At 40.3% G+C, this 19595-nt stretch overlaps 1 protein-coding gene across 6 annotated transcripts in view; it reads right to left on the reverse strand.

Moving 5' to 3' along the window:
* Positions 1-19595, reverse strand: part of KIAA0825 (KIAA0825 ortholog) — a 400677-nt gene that overhangs the window by 121103 nt on the left and 259979 nt on the right. The window contains exon 20 of one of the 6 annotated variants that reach the window (XM_060416008.1): positions 6725-8389. The exons of the other annotated variants lie outside the window; for them this stretch is intronic. Coding sequence (XP_060271991.1) covers positions 8284-8389 — 106 coding nt within the window. The 3' untranslated portion in view covers positions 6725-8283. Of the gene's footprint in view, positions 1-6724; positions 8390-19595 lie in introns of those variants that run through there. 6 annotated transcript variants of the gene reach the window in all.

The raw sequence follows: 19595 nt of genomic DNA on the forward strand, positions 1-19595 counted from the left end.
TTGTATTAAGCCAGACATTAAAGGAATTTGCCAAAATCCACAGTAAAACAATGCTTTTCTTATCATTATTTTTTATGTGTTTTGAAAAATGTAGTCATTTTTCATAAAATGTTATGTTCATATATAACTAGTTTATTATTTTCAAGTAAACTAACAAACACTTTCAAAACTTTTAAGTTTTAATTTCTAAATTAAATATCAGTGGTAAATGTCAATAGAAATAATCCACATAAATGAAAGCTTTGGGGGGGATCTTCAACAATTTTTAAGAAAGTAAAACGGCCTTGAGACCAAAAATTAGGAACCAGTGCAATAGATTCTCAATAAATGTCTGGTGAGTTGCTGAATCAATGAAGCATTACAAAGAGAAAAAGGAAGGTTGTGATTTATACATGCCAAGATATGTGATTAGGTGTTTACTTTTGTGAGCTGCCTCAAATGCTTGGTTGTTCCATATCTATCACCATACTGAGAGGTGAATGAGGATTAAATCCTACTCAATTTCAGAAAGCAGTGAGATGTTCTGTTGGCACATTAACTAAAACTCAGTTTTACATGGAAGCAGGATTAATTAGTCTTTAAAAATCCTGAATAAAAGCAAACTTACAGAGTAAAGATATCCTGGAATGTGAAGTCAAGTGGGCCTTAGGAAGCATCACTACGAACAAAGCTAGTGGAGGTGATGGAATTCCAGTTGAGCTCCTTCAAATCCTGAAAGATAATGCTGTGAAAGTGCTGCACTAAATATGTCAGCAAATTTAGAAAACTCAGCAGTGGCCAGAGGACTGGAAAAGGTCAGTTTTCATTCCAATCCCAAAGAAAGGCAATGCCAAAGAATGCTCAAACTACTGCACAGTTGCACTCATCTCACATGCTAGTAAGGTAATGCTCAAAATTCTCCAAGCCAGGCTTCAGCAATACGTGAACTGTGAACTTCCAGATGTTCAAGCTGGTTTTAGAAAAGGCAGAGGAATCAGAGATTAAATTGCCAACATCCGCTGGATCATCGAAAAGCAAGAGAGTTCCAGAAAAACATCTATTTCTGCTTTATTGACTATGCCAAAGCCTTTGACTGTGTGGATCACAATAAACTGTGGAAAATTCTGAAAGAGATGGGAATACCAGATCACCTGACCTGCCTCTTGAGAAACCTGTATGCAGATCAGGAAGCAACAGTGAGAACTGGACATGGAACAGCAGACTGGTTCCAAATAGGAAAAAGAGTACGTCAAGGCTGTATATTGTCACCCTGCTTATTTAACTTATATGCAGAGTACATCATGAGAAACGCTGGGCTGGAAGAAGCACAAGCTGGAATCAAGATTGCCAGGAGAAATATCAATGACCTCAGATATGCAGATGACACCACCCTTATGGCAGAAAGTGAAGAGGAACTAAAAGCCTCTTGATGAAAGTGAAAGAGGAGAGTGAAAAAGTTGGCTTAAAGCTCAACATTCAGAAAATGAAGATCATGGCATCTGGACCCATTGCTTCATGGGAAATAGATGGGGAAACAGTGGCTGACTTTATTTTTGGGGGCTCCAAAATCACTGCAGATGGTGATTTCAGCCATGAAATTAAAAGATGCCTACTCCTTGGAAGGAAAGTTATGACCAACCTAGACAGCATATTAAAAAACAGAGACATTACTTTACCAGCAAAGATCCATCTAGTCAAGGCTACAGTTTTTCCAGTGGTCATGTATGGATGTGAGATTTGGACTATAAAGAAAGCTGAGCATGAAGAATTGATGCTTTTGAACTGTGGTATTGGAGAAGACTCTTGAGAGTTTCTTGGACTGCAAGGAGATCCAACCAGTTCATCTTAAAGGAAATCAACCCTGGGTGTTCATTGGTAGGATTGATGCTGAAGCTGAAGCTCCAATACTTTGGCCACCTGATGCAAAAAGCTGACTCATTTGAAAAGACCCTGATGCTGGGAGGAATTGGGGGCAGGAGGAGAAGTGGACGACAGAGGATGAGATGGTTGGATGGCATCACTGACTCAATAAACATGGGTTTGGGTAAACTCTGGGGGTTGGTGATGGACAGGGAGGCCTGTCGTGCTGTGGTTCATGGGGTGGCAAAGAGTCGGACATGACTGAGCAACTGAATTGAACTGAACAGAGTAAATGCCCCCTCACCTGGTACTGGTTCCAAATATTGGCAAAATTTTCAAAAGCAACTCTTAGACTTCCCTTAAATTGCTTTAGAAGATGTGAATTATGAATACTGCTACCAGGTACATTTCCTGGGAGGCTGGATGACCAAACGTACAATACTGGAAAGCAGTCAGTCTGCTAGCATTGACATTGTGAGGTCACAACTCAACTCCTTTGGGTGGAATGGGTGTGGGAAATGGAAGGCAGGGGATACTCAAGCATCTGCTTCATGGTGAAGTCAATTGGGGCAACTATAGGAAAGAGGGCAGGAACAACTCTTCTCAGGAGCACTGAATTACAAAGACAAAAACATGTGGCAAAATTGTTGACTTCTAAGAACCGACAACAGCTAACAGACTGGCGTGCTGTGCCACAAACAGAAACAGCATGGCTCTTTTTGAGCAAACGCTCAAATTATAGGCAAATAGCAGCTGCTGCTGCTGCTGGTGCTAAGTCGCTTCAGTCATGTCCGACTCTGTGCGACCCCATAGAGGGCAGCCCACTAGGCGCCTCTGTCCCTGCAGCCCATAGCAAAGGAGGCTATGATATGTTCTATAAGAAAAGGATGGTCGGTCATGCTTTGCCTATGTATTCAGTCACACCTGCACAGATAGACGTCAAGAACCCAACAATGAAAAATAAAGAAGGTCTCTGAAAAATAAATAGCACATTCTTTCTTGGGGAGTATCTTTTTTTTTTTTCCTTTGAGAGTTTCTATCACCCTTTATTTATGCTTCCTGTGCCATAACTTGTTTTCAGTTTGGTATTCTATTTATACTTGTACAAATTTGATTTTTCCATCTCTAGTGGAAGACCACTTAGTTACCCATCAAAGTCCATAGTATAGTGCCATATACATGTTAGATGCATAATAAACATATGTTGACTAATTGAAGTCTAAAATTAGCAAAATGACTTCATTAATACTGCAAAATGGTCAAAAACCTACTGTCACCATTCATCTATTTGTTCATCCAACAAATATTTATTGATTCCCCTATCCCATGCAAGGGGATACGCTAGATGATGCTGATTATGATGAAGTATTGTCAGACTTTATTTTTGGGGGCTCCAAAATCACTGCAGATGGTGACTGCAGCCATGAAATTAAAAGACGCTTACTCCTTAGAAGGAAAGTTATGACCAACCTAGACAGCATGTTGAAAAGCAGAGACATTACTTTGCCAACAAAGGTCCACCTAGTCAAGGCTATGGTTTTTCCAGTGGTCATGTATGGATGTGAGAGTTGGACTGTGAAGAAGGCTGAGCACTGAAGAATTGATGCTTTTGAACTGTGGTGTTGGAGAAGACTCTTGAGAGTCCCTTGGACTGCAAGGAGATCCAACCAGTCCATTCTAAAGGAGATCAGCCCTGGGTGTTCTTTGGAAGGAATGATGCTAAAGCTGAAACCCCAGTACTTTGTCCACCTCATGCGAACAGTTGACTCATTGGAAAAGACTCTGATGCTGGGAGGGATTGAGGGCAGGAGGAGGAGGGGACGATAGAGGATGAGATGGCTGGACGGCATCACCAACTCAGTGGACGTAAGTTTAAGTGAACTCTGGGAGTTGGTGATGAAGAGGGAGGCCTGGCGTGCTGTGATTCATGGGGTCACAAAGAGTCGGACACGATTGAGCGACTGAACTGAACTGAAGATGACGTAGACATGAATATTTCTTTCAAAGTCTTCATAGTCAATAATCCAAATTAGTCGTTTTACTGAGAACTAAAAACATATTTTTTTTTCTCTTTGATTACATCCTTATCCATCAACATCATTATGATTGTGGAAAATGAAGACAGGGGAAAAAGCAGGATCAAATTCACAAAAGGTACATGCAAGGAGAAACAAATGTTAGGCTTAGTTTGCCATATATCCAAGAATGAGTAGGATATTGCCCATATAAAACAGGTATATTTGGTTTAAAACAGAAAAAATGTGCCCCAAAAAACACCGTGTGCATCCACTTATTGAGCCAATTTAAGTCTAAAGCAAAACAAAGCTCAACTGAAAAATATCTTACTTTGGTTACAAGAACTCACAATTTTCACGTAAACTAGAAATGTAAAGAACAATTTCCAGGTGGTGAGATAAGTTAACCTTGAGAAATAGAATAGGGTTGTGGAGTTTTGTTTTCGGGGTTTGTTTGGTTTTTTTTTAAACATAAAGTTGATTATCACTAGAAGATGATTGAGCTATCTTTCTCACCCTTAGATCCTTTAATGATACTTTCAGTCACACAAATGTCAGTGAAAAAGAATGTAATAGGGTTGGTGAGCAACATGTCTGTGTTATTAGTTATACTATAAACCTAAAAGATACCTTACTGACATTGTCCTATAATCACCTGATAACTTTTAATTTACACAGAATAATTATTGAGTGCACATTGTTCCAGACACTGGGCTACTGAATATGTAACTGGGTGAGGAGGCAAGCTATCTGTCTGCAAGGAGCTGACAGGGAAGGGACTACATATAAGTGACTTGGCACTATGTGAGAACTGCAGTGCTTCTATTGTATGCTGGAGCTAGAAAGTCCAATTCAAACCAACCTAAGGAAGAACTCTTTGGCTAAGATAATAGAATAGCAACAGAATCTCAAGGAGTAATGGGGGACCATTCTCTTGATTTCAGATTAGCCTCTTTTTTTCAGATTAATTCCCTCTTTGTAGCAGAAGGGAGCTCCTGGGTTACCTCCTTTCACAAACAGCTAAAGGGAAATCAAAGCCTTAGCGTGTGGGATCATTGGCCCTCAGTAGCTGGTGTGGATCATCTGCCCGTCTCTGAACCAGTCACAGAGGTGAGCGGAATCAAATTCACGGACTGGCTCAGCCTCCAGCACACTCACCTTCCCCTGATGCACATAGCTATGGGAAGCAGGGTACTGTTGTCTCAAAAAGGAGGACATGATTCTAGACCACTGAAACAGCAGATTTCCTCTACCCAGGAACACAGATGCTTGACAGTACATTCAAGAAATAGCCTTTGAAGGGGAGAGGGGCAAATTAGGTGTATGGGATTAACAGCTACAAAGTACTATGTACAAAATAAATAAACAAGAAGGATTCACTGAATAGCACAGGGAATTTTACCTATTATCCTGTAATAACCTGTAATGGAATATAATCTGCAAAAATATTGAGTAACCATGCTGGACACCTGAAACTAATAAGTTTAATGCAGTACTGGAGAGCAACTCTGCTGCTGCTGCTGCTGCTGCTGCTGCGTCGCTTCAGTCGTGTCCGACTCTGTGCGACCCCAGAGAAAGCAGCCCACCAGGCTCCCCCGTCCCTGGGATTCTCCAGGCAAGAACACTGGAGTGGGTTGCCATTTCCTTCTCCAATGCATGAAAGTGAAAATGAAGTAGCTCAGCTGTGTCCCACTCAGCGACCCCATGTACTGTAGCCTACCAGGCTCCTCCATCAGTGGGATTTTCCAGACAAGAGTACTGGAGTGGGTTGCCATTGCCTTCTCCGGTAGAGCAACTCTACATCAGTTCAAAAAAGAAACAGGCTTTGAGCACACTGTGGAGATTGATGTACTGGCCTAAATATTTTTTAAGATTAAAAAGATGTTGACAAAAAGTTCATAATCTAGAAAGGAAGATGGGAAGATATACAGATAAAACACAAAAAGAACTCCTATGTATTTTGGAGAGTAGTTGGAATAGGGTACATTTCTCACTGTATGAATCAGGGTAATCCAAGAAGGAGGTGATCTTTGAAATGTATCTCAAAGGACGGGTGGGATCTATCTGCTTGCCCTAATTCCACCTCACTGTAACCTAAAGTAATATAGTCTCTCCTTACTTTGGAATGACCTATAAATACGCTATACTATTTGGTTCCAAACTGTATCCTCAAGAAATGGCAAACATCCTCAACTGGGGTTACTGGTGGAAAGAAGGTCATCCTCATTAATAATGGTAACTCCCTGAAATTCAGGATCCAGCACATAGTGGGTACTCAAAAAACCTTGGTTGAATGAGTGTTTGAATGAACAAATACAATGGCAACGTGTTGATGGGTAATAGATAAGATTCCTGTGGTCATGTAATGTCAGTTTAAAAGACATCCCTGAACCTTGTCTGGGCTTCCCTCATAGCTCAGTCGGTAAATCATCTGCCTGCAGTGCAGGATATCCAGGTTCAACTCCTGGGTTGGGAAGATCCCCTGGGGAAGGAAATGGCAACCCACTCCAGTATTTACAGAATCCCATGGACAGAGAAGCCTGGTGGGCTACAGTCCATGGCGTCGCAAGAGTTGGACACGACTTAGCTATTAAACCACCAGCAAAACTTGTCTATGACAAGTTGTTTCTCTACGAGTTCGTGTGGAGCCACCTTGCTCCCTCAGGTAGCCCTCTGAGGCTCATCAGTTGCATCATTTACACAGCACACATTGTGTGCAATGAATTCCAAACTGGCATCTATCACACCTTCAGTTTCTCAGCATAAAGCAAAGTGCAACTTCCCCCACAGAGCATCCTGATTAAACAAATTAACTATGGCGCTGCCTGCAAACACACACACTAGAGTGCGGAAAATGAACAGATACAATGGCCAAGTCTGTATTTAATTTTAATTAAATTTCATTCTGTAGCTCAATTAATCCACATCTCCAAATGTCAGCAGGACTTAGGCAAATGGAATGACATCTGCTGCACCGCACAGGACTATAAAACCTTCACTGCATGCTAGGTCTCTGGAAGCACACCAGGAAAAATGAAATATCTTTATTAAGTGTGGAGTAATGTATAGAAGTCTAACTCACAATCTAATGAAAGAACATAAACTAGGAAAGAAAATTAGACTAAGAACGTGAGCGGTTACGGGCATGGCAAATATTGCTCAATATCCTGCCTCATGTTATTTATTGTTTTAAAGTTGCATTTGGCTTTATAGCTGTTTCCTTTAATATTTACCTAGCGGGTTTCCCAACTGCCCAGGTTGGTTTTCATTTTTTAAACTGACACAGATCTTTTTTTCTTGGAGAAAGGGAATCAGTAGAGTAGAAGTGATATTTCTGCATAGAACATGGAGAAGATCACATTTCTATGCAAAGGTATTTGTTACAGGAAACCAGAGGTGGGGCAGAAAGAATGTGGAGTTTGACAAACCTGGATTAAAATTTTTGTTCTGCTACTTAAATATCAAGTTAGAAGGTTAAAAAACAAACATTATTAATTAGTGAGGCTGTTCCTACCCTGACAATGTCTAGTTTCAGGAAATGTTTTTGTAGTCTTTTTGGAAAATGTCAATGAGATCATTATTGTTGGATGATAAGAAGTAGATGAATCTTACTACAATAAATTTGTTTAGCATAATGTGCCAGACACTGTGCTAGAAACACAATGCTGAATAAGACACAATCCCTTCTCTGGAGGAGGGAGAGTAAAACAATAATTACAAAAAAGGGTAACAAATTTCTGTTAAAGAGAGATGCTCAAATTATCAGACAAACCATGGGAAAATATAGGTAGCTCAGTAGGTAAAGAATCTGCCTGCAATACAGGAGATGAGGATTCAATCACTGGGTCAGGAAGATCCCTGAAGGAGGGCATGGCAACCCACTCCAGTATTATTTCCTGGAGAATCCCATGGACAGAGGAGCCTGCAGGGGTACAGCCCAGGGTGTCACAAAGAGTCAGACATGACTGAAGTGATCAAGCACACGTGCTGGGAAAATGTCAAAGGCCTAGGAGTGGGTGCTTGTCTCTTGTGAAATGGTCTTAAAGGATGAATGAGATTTGAGCAGAAAAATAGCAGGGAAAGAGCAGAAAGAAAAGTATGTGCAAAGAAAGAAAAGGGAAAGGGATTTGTTTTCCAATTTGTGAAAAATGTTCAAAGTCTACAGAGAAACTAAGATGGAAAGTGAAGAGAGAAAGGTAGTCAGATTAGACTGGGTGATGTTAAAATGAGATGTGAAGAACTCAGGACTGGATTCTGTAGGAAACAGGGGATCTCTGAGGAGCACATGACCAGATCTGTGTTTGGCAGTGCAGTCCTCAGAAATCCACATTCTTCATCCTGGTCATCAGAGCTAAGACGAGAGTTCTGGCATCTTCTGACACTCTGTTTACGTCTCAGTTGTTCACGGCCCACGTGGGGAAGAGGAATGCTATTTCTTGGCCACCTTAGAAATCGCAACAGTGAGGAAGTAGACTTTTGGGCCTTCATTCTGGTGTTTGGGACCACGCTGATAGCTCAGTTGGTAAAGAATCCACCTGCAATGCAGAAGACCCTGGTTTGATTCCTGGGTCGGGAAGATCCTCTGGAGAAGGGAAAGGCTACCCACTCCAGGATTCTTGGGTTTCCCTTGTGGCTCAGCTGGTAAAGAATCCATCTGCAATGCAGGAGACCTGGGTTCGATCCCCTGGAGAAGGGAAAGGCTACTCACTCCAGGATTGTGGCCTGGAGAATCCACGGACTGCATAGTCCATGGGGTTTCAAAGAGTCCAACACGACTGAGTGACTTTCACTTTCACTAGCCCTAAGAGGAACACTGTTGAGGATCAGCCACAATATTTACGTAAAGCCCTCAGTAAAGAAGATGCATAAAACCAGGGAAATGTAACCAAAGGAGGCAAAGACCAGATTAAATAAAGAGGGGCTGACCACAGAGAAAGTCCAGGTTTCTGTTCATCCAAGAAAGAAAAACAATTAAAAGAAGGCTTTCTTCACCTCTGTGATGGCTGTGGATCAGTAAGGGGAAACTTACCTACTGACTTGAAGTTCAGAATATCAGAAATGCTGATGTTACCTTAGAATACCAGTTTGATGGTTTTACGAAGTATGGGACAAGTAGGATTTTGTGGGTTGGTTTGAGAATCTCTACTTTAATGTATTTTGCTACCTTAAAAAAAAGTCATCTTAACTTCTAATGTCTTGGAAAAAATTTTCAAACTTATTTGTAAACTGGAGACTCAGTAGAATGATATAAAAAGATATAAGCAGAGACAGAAAGATTTCAATTCTTATTTAAAACATTAATTCAATATTAATGATTGAGGGATCCTATATAAACTAATAATCTGTACATTTTTTTCCACTATATGTAAATATTTTGGGAGGGGAAATAAAGCCTCTTTCTATTTTGTCATATTTTGTATTTCTCTCATATTTTCCTCTTCTATTTGTTCACAAATCTGTCTTATTCTTTTTTTATATGCCTATTTAAAATTTTAACTCTCTTCTAATTTTACATTCTGATTTAAATTATGTGCTTAGTCAAAATAGTATAATGCTTTAGAAAAGATCATGTCTGTCTATCAAAATAGAAGGTGAGCTGGATTGAAAGACTAAACTTGAATTTATTTATTACTAAAAACTTACACATAACTGAATAGGGATTTGATTCTGGCAAGCTCATCAAGAAAAATGTTCCAGTTCTGCTATGCTACAATACTGAATTTTAAAATCAGCATATGAAGATGTGGCACTGAAATTTATCTAATAAAAATGTATAGGAAATAATAATTAACCTCAAACTATCTCATGATCCTGCCTAGAGACACTGAATTGACATGCGGTTCCTAGCATATTAATGAATTTGAAACAGGAATCAATAATGTACCACTAATTTAATCAGGGTTAAAGTTGGTTTTATTCCCGCCAGAAAGACAATGAGACATACTGATATTATAATAGTCTAAATATGTAAAAGTGAAGAATTGACATTGTAAAAAAAAAAACTTTAACTGAATTAATGAGTTAAATTGCCTCTAACAATCAGTCTTAATATATAAACTAAATAAGTAAATAAAGCATTTCTGGCTATAATATTTCACAATTTGTTTGCACTGAGTTATAATATTTCGTATACAAAATTAAGTATTTTTAAAAATTGGAATTTAGAAATACTAACCTATGTTACGCTTACTCCTTGGAAGAAAAGTTATGACCAACCTAGATAGTATATTCAAAAGCAGAGATATTACTTTGCCGACTAAGGTCCATCTAGTCAAGGCTATGGTTTTTCAGTAGTCATGTATGGATGTGAGAGTTGAACTGTGAAGAAGGCTGAGCGCCAAAGAATTGATGCTTTTGAAGTATGGTGTTGGAGAAGACTCTCGAGAGTCCCTTGGACTGCAAGGAGATCCAACCAGTCCATTCTGAAGGAGATCAGCCCTGGGTGTTCTTTGGAAGGAATGATGCTAAAGCTGAAACTCCAGTACTTTGGCCACCTCATGCGAAGAGTTGACTCATTGGAAAAGACTCTGATGCTGGGAGGGATTGGGGGCAGGAGGAGAAGGGGCCAACAGAGGATGAGATGGCTGGATGGCATCACTGACTCTATGGACGTGAATCTGAGTGAACTCCAGGAGTTAGTAATGGACAAGGAGGCCTGGCGTGCTGCACTTCATGGGGTCGCAAAGAGTCGGACACGACTGAGCGACTGAACTGAACTGAACCTATGCTACTGAAGGCTTACTACATTTTCCAAGGAATAGAAAATGTAATATCTAACTATGAAGTTGTATCGGAGAAGGCAATGGCACCCCTCTCCAGTACTCTTGCCTGGAAAATCCCATGGGCAGAGGAGCCTGATGGGCTGCAGTCCATGGGGTCGCGAAGAGTCGGACATGACTGAGCGACTTCACTTTCACTTGTTACTTTCATGCATTGGAGAAGGAAATAGCAACCCACTCCAGTGTTCTTGCCTGGAGAATCCCAGGGATGGAGGAGCCTGGTAGGCTGCCGTCTACGCGGTCACACAGAGTCGGACACGACTGAAGTGACTTAGCAGCAGCATGAAGTTGTATGATTCTATCAAGAATGTTTTTTAAAAATGAAATTGACTGACAGTAACTTAACTTATTTAGTTGAGGTTTCTATAGAGGTCGGGAATTCTGAGTTTAGAGCTTAAAATTTCATATAGCACTGAGGATCCAGGAATTTAGGCAACTTACATTTATAATAGTTTTTCATTGGTAGAAACAGCTTCTATGTTGAATGATCTCGAATGATCACTGTCTCTTAGGTCAGGTTTTTCATAGTAAACGAAGTTAAATGTACCTTTTTTATAAGTAAAAGTTAAATCTGCTAAAAGTTAGATATATAATACACAGTTATATGACAGTTACATTTTTCTCAAGTTATCTGAATAATTTTCTCAGATTTCAATTATGGTCCCACACATGTGTATCTCTAAATGAAAAGCCACTATGTATGTTATAGATTTCTCCATCTCTTACCTTTAGTTTTTCTCTAAGATGGAAACCAAAGGATCACATAATATAAATTAACAATTTCAATATAATTCCTTTATTTTTATCAAAATAAAATATAAAATTTTGCCTCATCAGAATTTTATACATGACCCTAAGCCACAAAGGACATTTTTCATAAAGCCACCTGTATTATAATTAGTTAATGAAGTATCATAAAACATTAATTAGTAACAAGCCCTAAGAAAAATTTATAAAATTGTCTAGACATGCATATTTTCTTAAATAAATAAATTCTATGTATACCTCACAAGGTGTAATATCCAAGTAGGGTGCTTAGGAGATACCAAGAGACTAATACGAACTGCAGGAATCTCGAAATAAGATCCACAAAGTTTGGTGAGGAAAAAGCAAAATTTAGAGAGGTCTGAAAGTTCATCTAGGTCTTGATTTTGCCCTTCTACTAGAAATTCATTGCTTGACAATCCCCTCCAACCCAAAGAACAGTGAAAGAATGAGTTGAGTTAGTGTAATATAATAACTATATAAAACACTAGATATATAAAACACTAGAAAGAACAGGGTTGACATGGAGTGTTGTAACAGTACAGAGTCACAATTAAAACTGATTCAATCTGAGAAATCACCATAGACCAGCTATATTACCCATCATTCTCCTCCCTTTCTCCTCCATACTTCTATTCTATCCTAATCCATCCCATCCTTACTCCATCATATCCCTTCCCTCTCATTTCTCTTCTCGATCTTTCTTCCTTCTTCCTTGTTCTCTGCTTTCTCTCCACATTGCTCTCCACCAGGTGCCCATTCTTTGCTAGGCATCACGCTAGAGACCAGGGGAAGATAATTAGGATATAGTATCTATCTTCAAAGAGCAGACTATTGCCTTTATAGGAGGACCAGTATCTAATGGATAATTGTCATTCGATATAATAATTATAAGGCAAGAGGAAGGGAAGTCTATGGAAGGGCAGCTAAAATCAGAAGGCTCATGAGCTGAGGAGATTCCTGAGATGCATCTTAAAGCATAAGGAGGATTAGCCAGAAAAAAAGGAATAGAGAAATGTTTTAGGCAGAAAGGGCAACATGAATGAAGACCCAGGGGACAGATGCATCACACAAAATCTGTGTGAGAAATTCAGTCTGCACAGCCGCACATGGTGGCCTGGGGAGTGACAGGAATAAGTTTACATTTTAGAAAGTTCCTGCTAACAGAGCAGGAGGTGGACGGAAGAAGAATGAGACTAGAGTTTGGAAGACCAGTTGGGGGCATAATTCAACTGATCTTCCAAATTAGGTATTCCACCAGGTATTCGTTAATACCCAGTGATCATAAAATAAAGAACATTACACAACATGCCTGGTGGATACAGAATCAAAGCCCAGGTTTATCCATTACCAGTCCAGAATTCTCTCTACTGTACCAGAAACACCACTTCTTATCCTGTGATAGAACTGAAACATTTTTGTTGTTGTTGTAGGCTCCTTTAAATATGTATAAATTGGTGAAGGATAAATCCTTTGGAATGACCAATTACTAAGCTCTGGGAGCTCAGCTCTAAAATTCATACAGAGAGCAGTTCAATATTCATCATGATTATTTGGCACGATACACCCATCTTTTGAATATAGAGATATGTCATTTCAGGGGAGAAGAAAAAACCCAACCAGAGCCCTTAATGTTATATTCATTGTTATCAAATATTTGGAATCCATGTGACTAGAAGCCTCTTGTTTCCAGAGAAAAGGATGCGGGCTTTTTGCTGGTATCTCGTCATGTGTAACATCCCAATGCTGCTACTTCTGGTGCCCAAATAGCTGCTCCATTACACACCCCCACTGCTAGTGCCACTGCAGCGTGTCAGGTAATGAGGTAAGGGGCACACTTGAGTTCTCTATGTGCCAAGATGAGAAAAATTAATTTTCAGTGCTAAAAAGATGAGGCTGCTGGTGCAGACGGTCACTAACCACCACCAGCTGCTCCATAGATTTGGTGTTTGGAAAAGGGAACCCATTTCAAAATCAATAACATAACTTCACGACATGAGAAACCAAGCTGTATCAGTGTTTTGAGCAAGAAGATGTTGTGCAAGTCTTACTAAATAGCTGGGTAATTTGACAGAAATATTGACAATTTGGTTTGTACTCACATTATGCTTCTAAATATCTCAATATAGAGAGAAAATCATAAATGTCAAAAACATTGCACTTGCTTTACTAGATTCATAAGTAAACAAAATATATATCTATGAGATCGGTCTGCAAGATGGAAGTTTTAACAGAGCATGGCGTCTTCTGGGTGGAGGTAGGGGAGAATGTGAGATCTTAACTACATGTGCTGTTCCTGAATTCCAACAGAAAGTCAAATGAATCTCATACACACACAAGCACGCCATGCCCCAAAGCATTTTCTTGTACCTTTTATGTCATTTCGAGTACACAAATATGAATTTTTCAAGGAAGCATGAATGAAGAATGTAAAAAACAAAACAAAGCAAAACAAACAAACTTAAATCTAATCATCTCCTTGTCTCAGCTATATGGATCCAGAACAGTAGCTCTTAACTTTGGGTGCACATTTTTAAAAATCACTGAAATTTTTAAAACAACCAGTGCCCACAGCTCCATCCTTAGTGAAGTCAGAATTTACAGAGCTGGGACTGAGGGGGTATGGGAGTGGTGGCGGGGTTGGCATGGGTATTTTTTTTCAAGTTTCCCAGGTGACCCTCGGAGAAGGCAATGGCACCCCACTCCAGCACTCTTGCCTAGAAAATTCCATGGACCAAGGAGCCTGGTGGGCTGCAGTCCATGGGGTCGCTAAGAGTCGGGCACGACTGAGCGACTTCACTTTCACTTTTCACTTTCATGCCTTGGAGAAGGAAATGGCAACCCACTCCAGTGTTCTTGCCTGGAGAATCCCAGGGACGCGGGAGCCTGGTGGGCTGCCGTCTCTGGGGTCGCACAGAGTCGGACACAACTGAAGCGACTTAGCAGCAGCAGCAGCAGCAGCAGCAGCAGGTGACTCTAATGTGCAGCCAGGCTTGGTTAGAAGTTCCTTCTATGCCTGGGTCTCTCAGCCTCAGCACTACTGACATTTGGGGGGCTGGTAATTCTTTGCAGTGGGAACTGCTCTGTGCATTGTAGTATGTTTAGCTTCCTGGTCTTTACCCACTAAATGCAATAACAACACCCTTTCCCGGGTGGTGAGACAGGCTGGGGGACCTAGGAAACTGGACCTTTTGACCCAGGATTTGACCCAGGACAAACACTTTCTTGAGCAACAAAATACAAAGAAACTATAAGGGACTAAAAATAACTGAGTCCACAGCCCAGCTGGGGCAAATTATGAACAACAAGAATACAAAAAGACCAAAAACCCAGCTGCCACTTCTGAGGAGCCAGGGGCAAAAGCAGGGGACCGGGAATGCACCCTGCACAGAGAACCACCAGAGGGGTGGGCAGACCACCTAATCCAGCCCTCACACCCAAACCCTAGATCCACCCCTGACCGGGAATGCACCCTGCACAGAGAACCACCAGAGGGGTGGGCAGACCACCTAATCCAGCCCTCACACCCAAACCCTAGATCCACCCCTACGCTCACCCTGTATAAGCAACCAGCTCACTCCTGCCCACAAAGCAACCAAAGGAACTTAATTTGTTTTTGCTCCCTCACATTGCAGCATGAGTCCCAACAAAGCCTTGTCTGAACTTCTTGTCTTGCTTCTTCTCCATTTCTATCGACTAAGGGAGTTCAAGAACCCTGGTCAGTAACAGCTGTGACAACCAAAAATGACTCCAAACATTGACAATTGTCCCCTGGGTGGGGGTGGGAGGAGGAGGGTTGAGAGGTCAAAATTCGCCTTGGTTAAGAACCACTGTTCTTGGGATTTCCCCTTTCCCCTCTCCTAAGTAACTCTTAGCAGCTGCTGTATGGATGCCTCCTTGTGGTCAACATGTTTTGCTGGCTTGCACTCTTCAGAAGTGCCTGCCCCTTACTTGGCTCCCTGTTCTCCATCTCTGCCAAATCTGATATAATCAAGTGTTCCACCAAGAGGTCTTCGCCAGGCTTCCACCCCATCCTGACTTCCACTTCCTTCTATCATCTCAGCATACCTGCCACTAGAATGTTAGCAGGCTCCTCACTAACATGCTCATCTCTTCTCGTGGGAGACATTCTCCGTGAGACTATAATCCCACCAAAGGAATGAAGACAAGTCGTCTTTTGCTTATTTGAGAATCGCATAGTTTTTTAAATGGAAGGTTTAAGAAGGACATCTTGTTGTACTTGACTTTACCAGGCAAGGTAAGGCAGTGTCAAAAATCATACAGCACCAGTTCTCCCGATTAAAATTCCACTTGGGTTTTTTATAAGGGATTCAAGCTTATTTTAAAATTTATACGGAGGAGTCTAGTATGCAAAGCTAAGCACACCTTAAAAAAGGACTTGTCCTGCCAGACATTAAGATGTACAATAAAGCCCTAATAATAAAAATCATATGAATTGGCACAAAAACAGACAAACTGATGAACTGAACAGAACAGAGAGCTTAGGGACAGATCCATGAATATATGTGAATCTGACAAATGAGTAAAGTAGCACCACAAATCAATTTTAGCCAAGGAAAAGGAGTGATCAGCTAGAAACCTTGTACAGCTAATCTTCCTGGTACGCAATATTGAAATTCAAAGTTACTGTCTGATTTTCTCACATAATTTAACTCTTCATTTTTGTTTTGTCAGTTTCATCCTCAAAACCAAGTTGTTTTTTAGCTGGCTGCTCACTAAAATGCAGCCTGTCTTTTTATTGTAAGAAATGTTCATAAGAATGACCAGTGACAGGCAAGTAACTTTGACTCCAATTTTCACTGTGAGGAAAGCCAATTTCAAGGTAAACAATTGTCTATTTAAAGGAAAAGAAAATCACAGGGAATATTTTCAAATGAAAATATAAGAAGTACAAAGTAGAAAAGAGACACAAGGTGTAAAAAATTCTGGGGGTGGAGAGAGGGCGTGTAAAATGAAGAAGAAATCACCTAAAATAGAAGCTAAGGGAAGCCATAGAATATAACGATTCTCAACAAAGCAGAAGAATGCAATAATTACCTTCAAGGATTGAAGCTTTGAAGGAAATAATGTAAACATTTGAGGCTAAAAAGCAGGAGTAGGAAGGAATTCTAAATCCAGAGACTCTCTTTAAATCTGCGCTGAATGGTTACTACATTAAAAAACTTTTATTACATTTTGGATGAGTATTAATAATGCTACTCTTGATTTATGGAACATCTTTATGCCTGTGATTCCAAAGTGCTCGGAAAATCTCTTATGACAGATATTATTTCCTTTTAACAGATGGAGAAATTGAGGTTATGCAGAGCTTAAGTGACCTGTTCATTGTCACAATTCATCAGCAGCAATGCTGAAGATGGGATTTAAAGTTCTCTGCTATCCAGTGTACAGACTGTTTTCTGTCTCACGTTAAATGACCCATAATTAACTTACCATGGGAATAAAGGACATTCTTAAAGAACAATTATGAAATTCTTGCCTTGGTTAAGATGCATGCCCATGTTATATTACTAATAAAGGCATAAAAACTGCCCACATCCTTAAATATTTTTAGAAAAACCTAACTTGTTGTTTGAATAAGACCAATGTATATATGGCAAAAATTTCAGCAGCAAATGGCAAAGTCAGAGATGTTTTAGCTTAAAAAAAAATTGTACTCTATTTGTTATTTCCTAGTAATTTATTTACTGTCTTCCCAAGTCCAATCAGTATTTTTAACACAATTACTTCCAAACTAAAAAATAACATCACAAATAGCTTGTGACTTCTGAAACTCAAGACATTTTTTTGATGTACTACGTGTTCACAGTGGCTCAGCAGTAAAGAATCTGCCTGCAACGAAGAAGCCGCAGGAGATGCAGGTTCTCCTGGGTTAGGAAGATCCCCTGGAGAAGGGCATGGCAACCCAACCCATGTCCTTTACTCCCATGGTAAGTTATGGATTATTTAATGTGAGACAGAAAACAGTCCCTACACTGGATAGCAGAGAACTTTAAATCCCATCTTCAGTATTCTTGCCCGGAGAATCCCATGAACAGAAGAGCCTGGCTGGCTACAGTTTATAGGGTTGCAAAGAGCTGGACATGACTGAAGCAACTTAGCACACACATGCACACAAGTATTCACAAGAGAGTGGTTACCAATTAAACCCAGACATGACCACTTCACACCTAAACTGGCACTGTAGGAATAATCTACTGATTTTCTAAGTGTTTATTGATGGAACCTAGTATAGATATCAGAGAAGGCAATGGTAACCCACTCCAGTACTCTTGCCTGGAAAATCCCATGGGCGGACGAGCCTGGTAGGCTGCAGTCCATGGGGTCACACAGAGTCAGACAGGACTAAAGCGACTTAGCAGCAGCATAGATATACTCTTAAGCAAGGAATCCAACCTCTTTATTTATTTACATCAGTTCAGTTCAGTTCAGTCGCTCAGTCATGTCCGACTCTTTGCGACCCCATGAATCGCAGCACACCAGGCCTCCCTGTCCATCACCAACTCCTGGAGTTCATGCAGACTCACATCCATCGAGTAGGTGATGCCATCCAGCCATCTCATCCTCAGTGGTTCCCTTTTCTTCCTGCCCCCAATCCCTCCCAGCATCAGAGTTTTTTCCAGTGAGTCAACTCTTCGCATGAGGTAGCCAAAGTACTGGGGTTTCAGCTTTAGCATCATTCCTTCCAAAGAACACCCAGGGCTGATCTCCTTCAGAATGGACTGGTTGGATCTCCTTGCAGTCCAAGGGACTCTCAAGAGTCTTCTCCAACACCACAGTTCAAAAGCATCAATTCTTCGGCACTCAGCCTTCTTCACAGTCCAACTGTCACATCCATACATGACCACTGGAAAAACCATAGCCTTGACTAGACGGACCTTAGTCGGCAAAGTAATGTCTCTGCTTTTGAATATGCTATCTAGGTTGGTCATAACTTTTCTTCCAAGGAATAAGCGTCTTTTCATTTCATGGCTGCAGTCACCATCTGCAGTGATTTTAGAGCCCAGAAAAATAAAGTCTGACACTGTTTCCACTGTTTCCCCATCTATTTGCCATGAAGTGATGGGACTAGATGCCATGATCTTCGTTTTCTGAATGTTGAGTTTTAAGCCAACTTTTTTACTCTCCACTTTCACTTTCATCAAGAGGCTTTTTAGTTCCTCTTCACTTTCTGCCATAAGGGTAGTGTCATCTGCATATCTGAGGTTACTGATATTTCTCCCAGCAATCTTGATTCCAGCTTGTGCTTCTTCAAGACCAGCGTTTCTCATGATGTACTCTACACAGAAGTTAAATAAGCAGGGTGACAATATACAGCCTTGACGTACTCCTTTTCCTATTTGGAACCAGTCTGTACAAATTAGTGATCATTTATGGATTGTACAGTCTACTGATACATAGTTCTGGATCTGACATTAAACAGAAAACAGTGACTTTAAAAATTATCCTCCAAAATAAACTTACATTGAAAAATTGATATAAAAAATTATACACTTGAGCTAAGTTACCAGTCACGTTCTCAGTTGATAATTTTTTCTCTTCTCAGAACTTTAATGTTTTCCAATTTTCTGTAGTTTCCCAATATCCAATTACAATGGCTCTTCTTTAAACTAAAGGTATTACCTTGACAGAATTGTGTTCTCAAAGTAAAGGAACAGGCTGCCATTCTTTAGAAAGTTCGCAGACATCCTTGCCTATGTCATCCCACTGTGAATTGGTCCACATAATACTTAATTGTACCTTAAGACACAGTGCAAGAAAGCTGCCACCAAACTGAATTCTCTCTTCTAAGCATCACAGCATGCTGTCCTAGCATGCTGTCCATCCTCCAGAGAAAATGTTATTTAATTCTTTTAGACAGGATATATTTAGTGCCATCTCTATAGGAAAAATTCATCAGTGCCCTCCCTTCCCTCATTTCTACTAAATAAGTATACACTTGGAGCTTGTCATTCAAATATCTCCACAATCTGAATTTAACACAACTTTATACTACTAATGAAAAGTTGTGTTAAATTCACACACAGCCATAAAATTAAAGGAGGCTTGCTCCTTGGAAGTAAAGCTATGACCAACCTAGACAGCATGTTAAAAAGCAGAGGCATTACTTCACCAACAAAGGTATTAAAAAGCAGAGGCATTACTTTACCAACATATTAGACAGCATATTAAAGAG

This window comes from Ovis aries, chromosome 5 (genome assembly GCF_016772045.2).
Source record: "Ovis aries strain OAR_USU_Benz2616 breed Rambouillet chromosome 5, ARS-UI_Ramb_v3.0, whole genome shotgun sequence".
Lineage (NCBI taxonomy): Eukaryota > Metazoa > Chordata > Mammalia > Artiodactyla > Bovidae > Ovis > Ovis aries.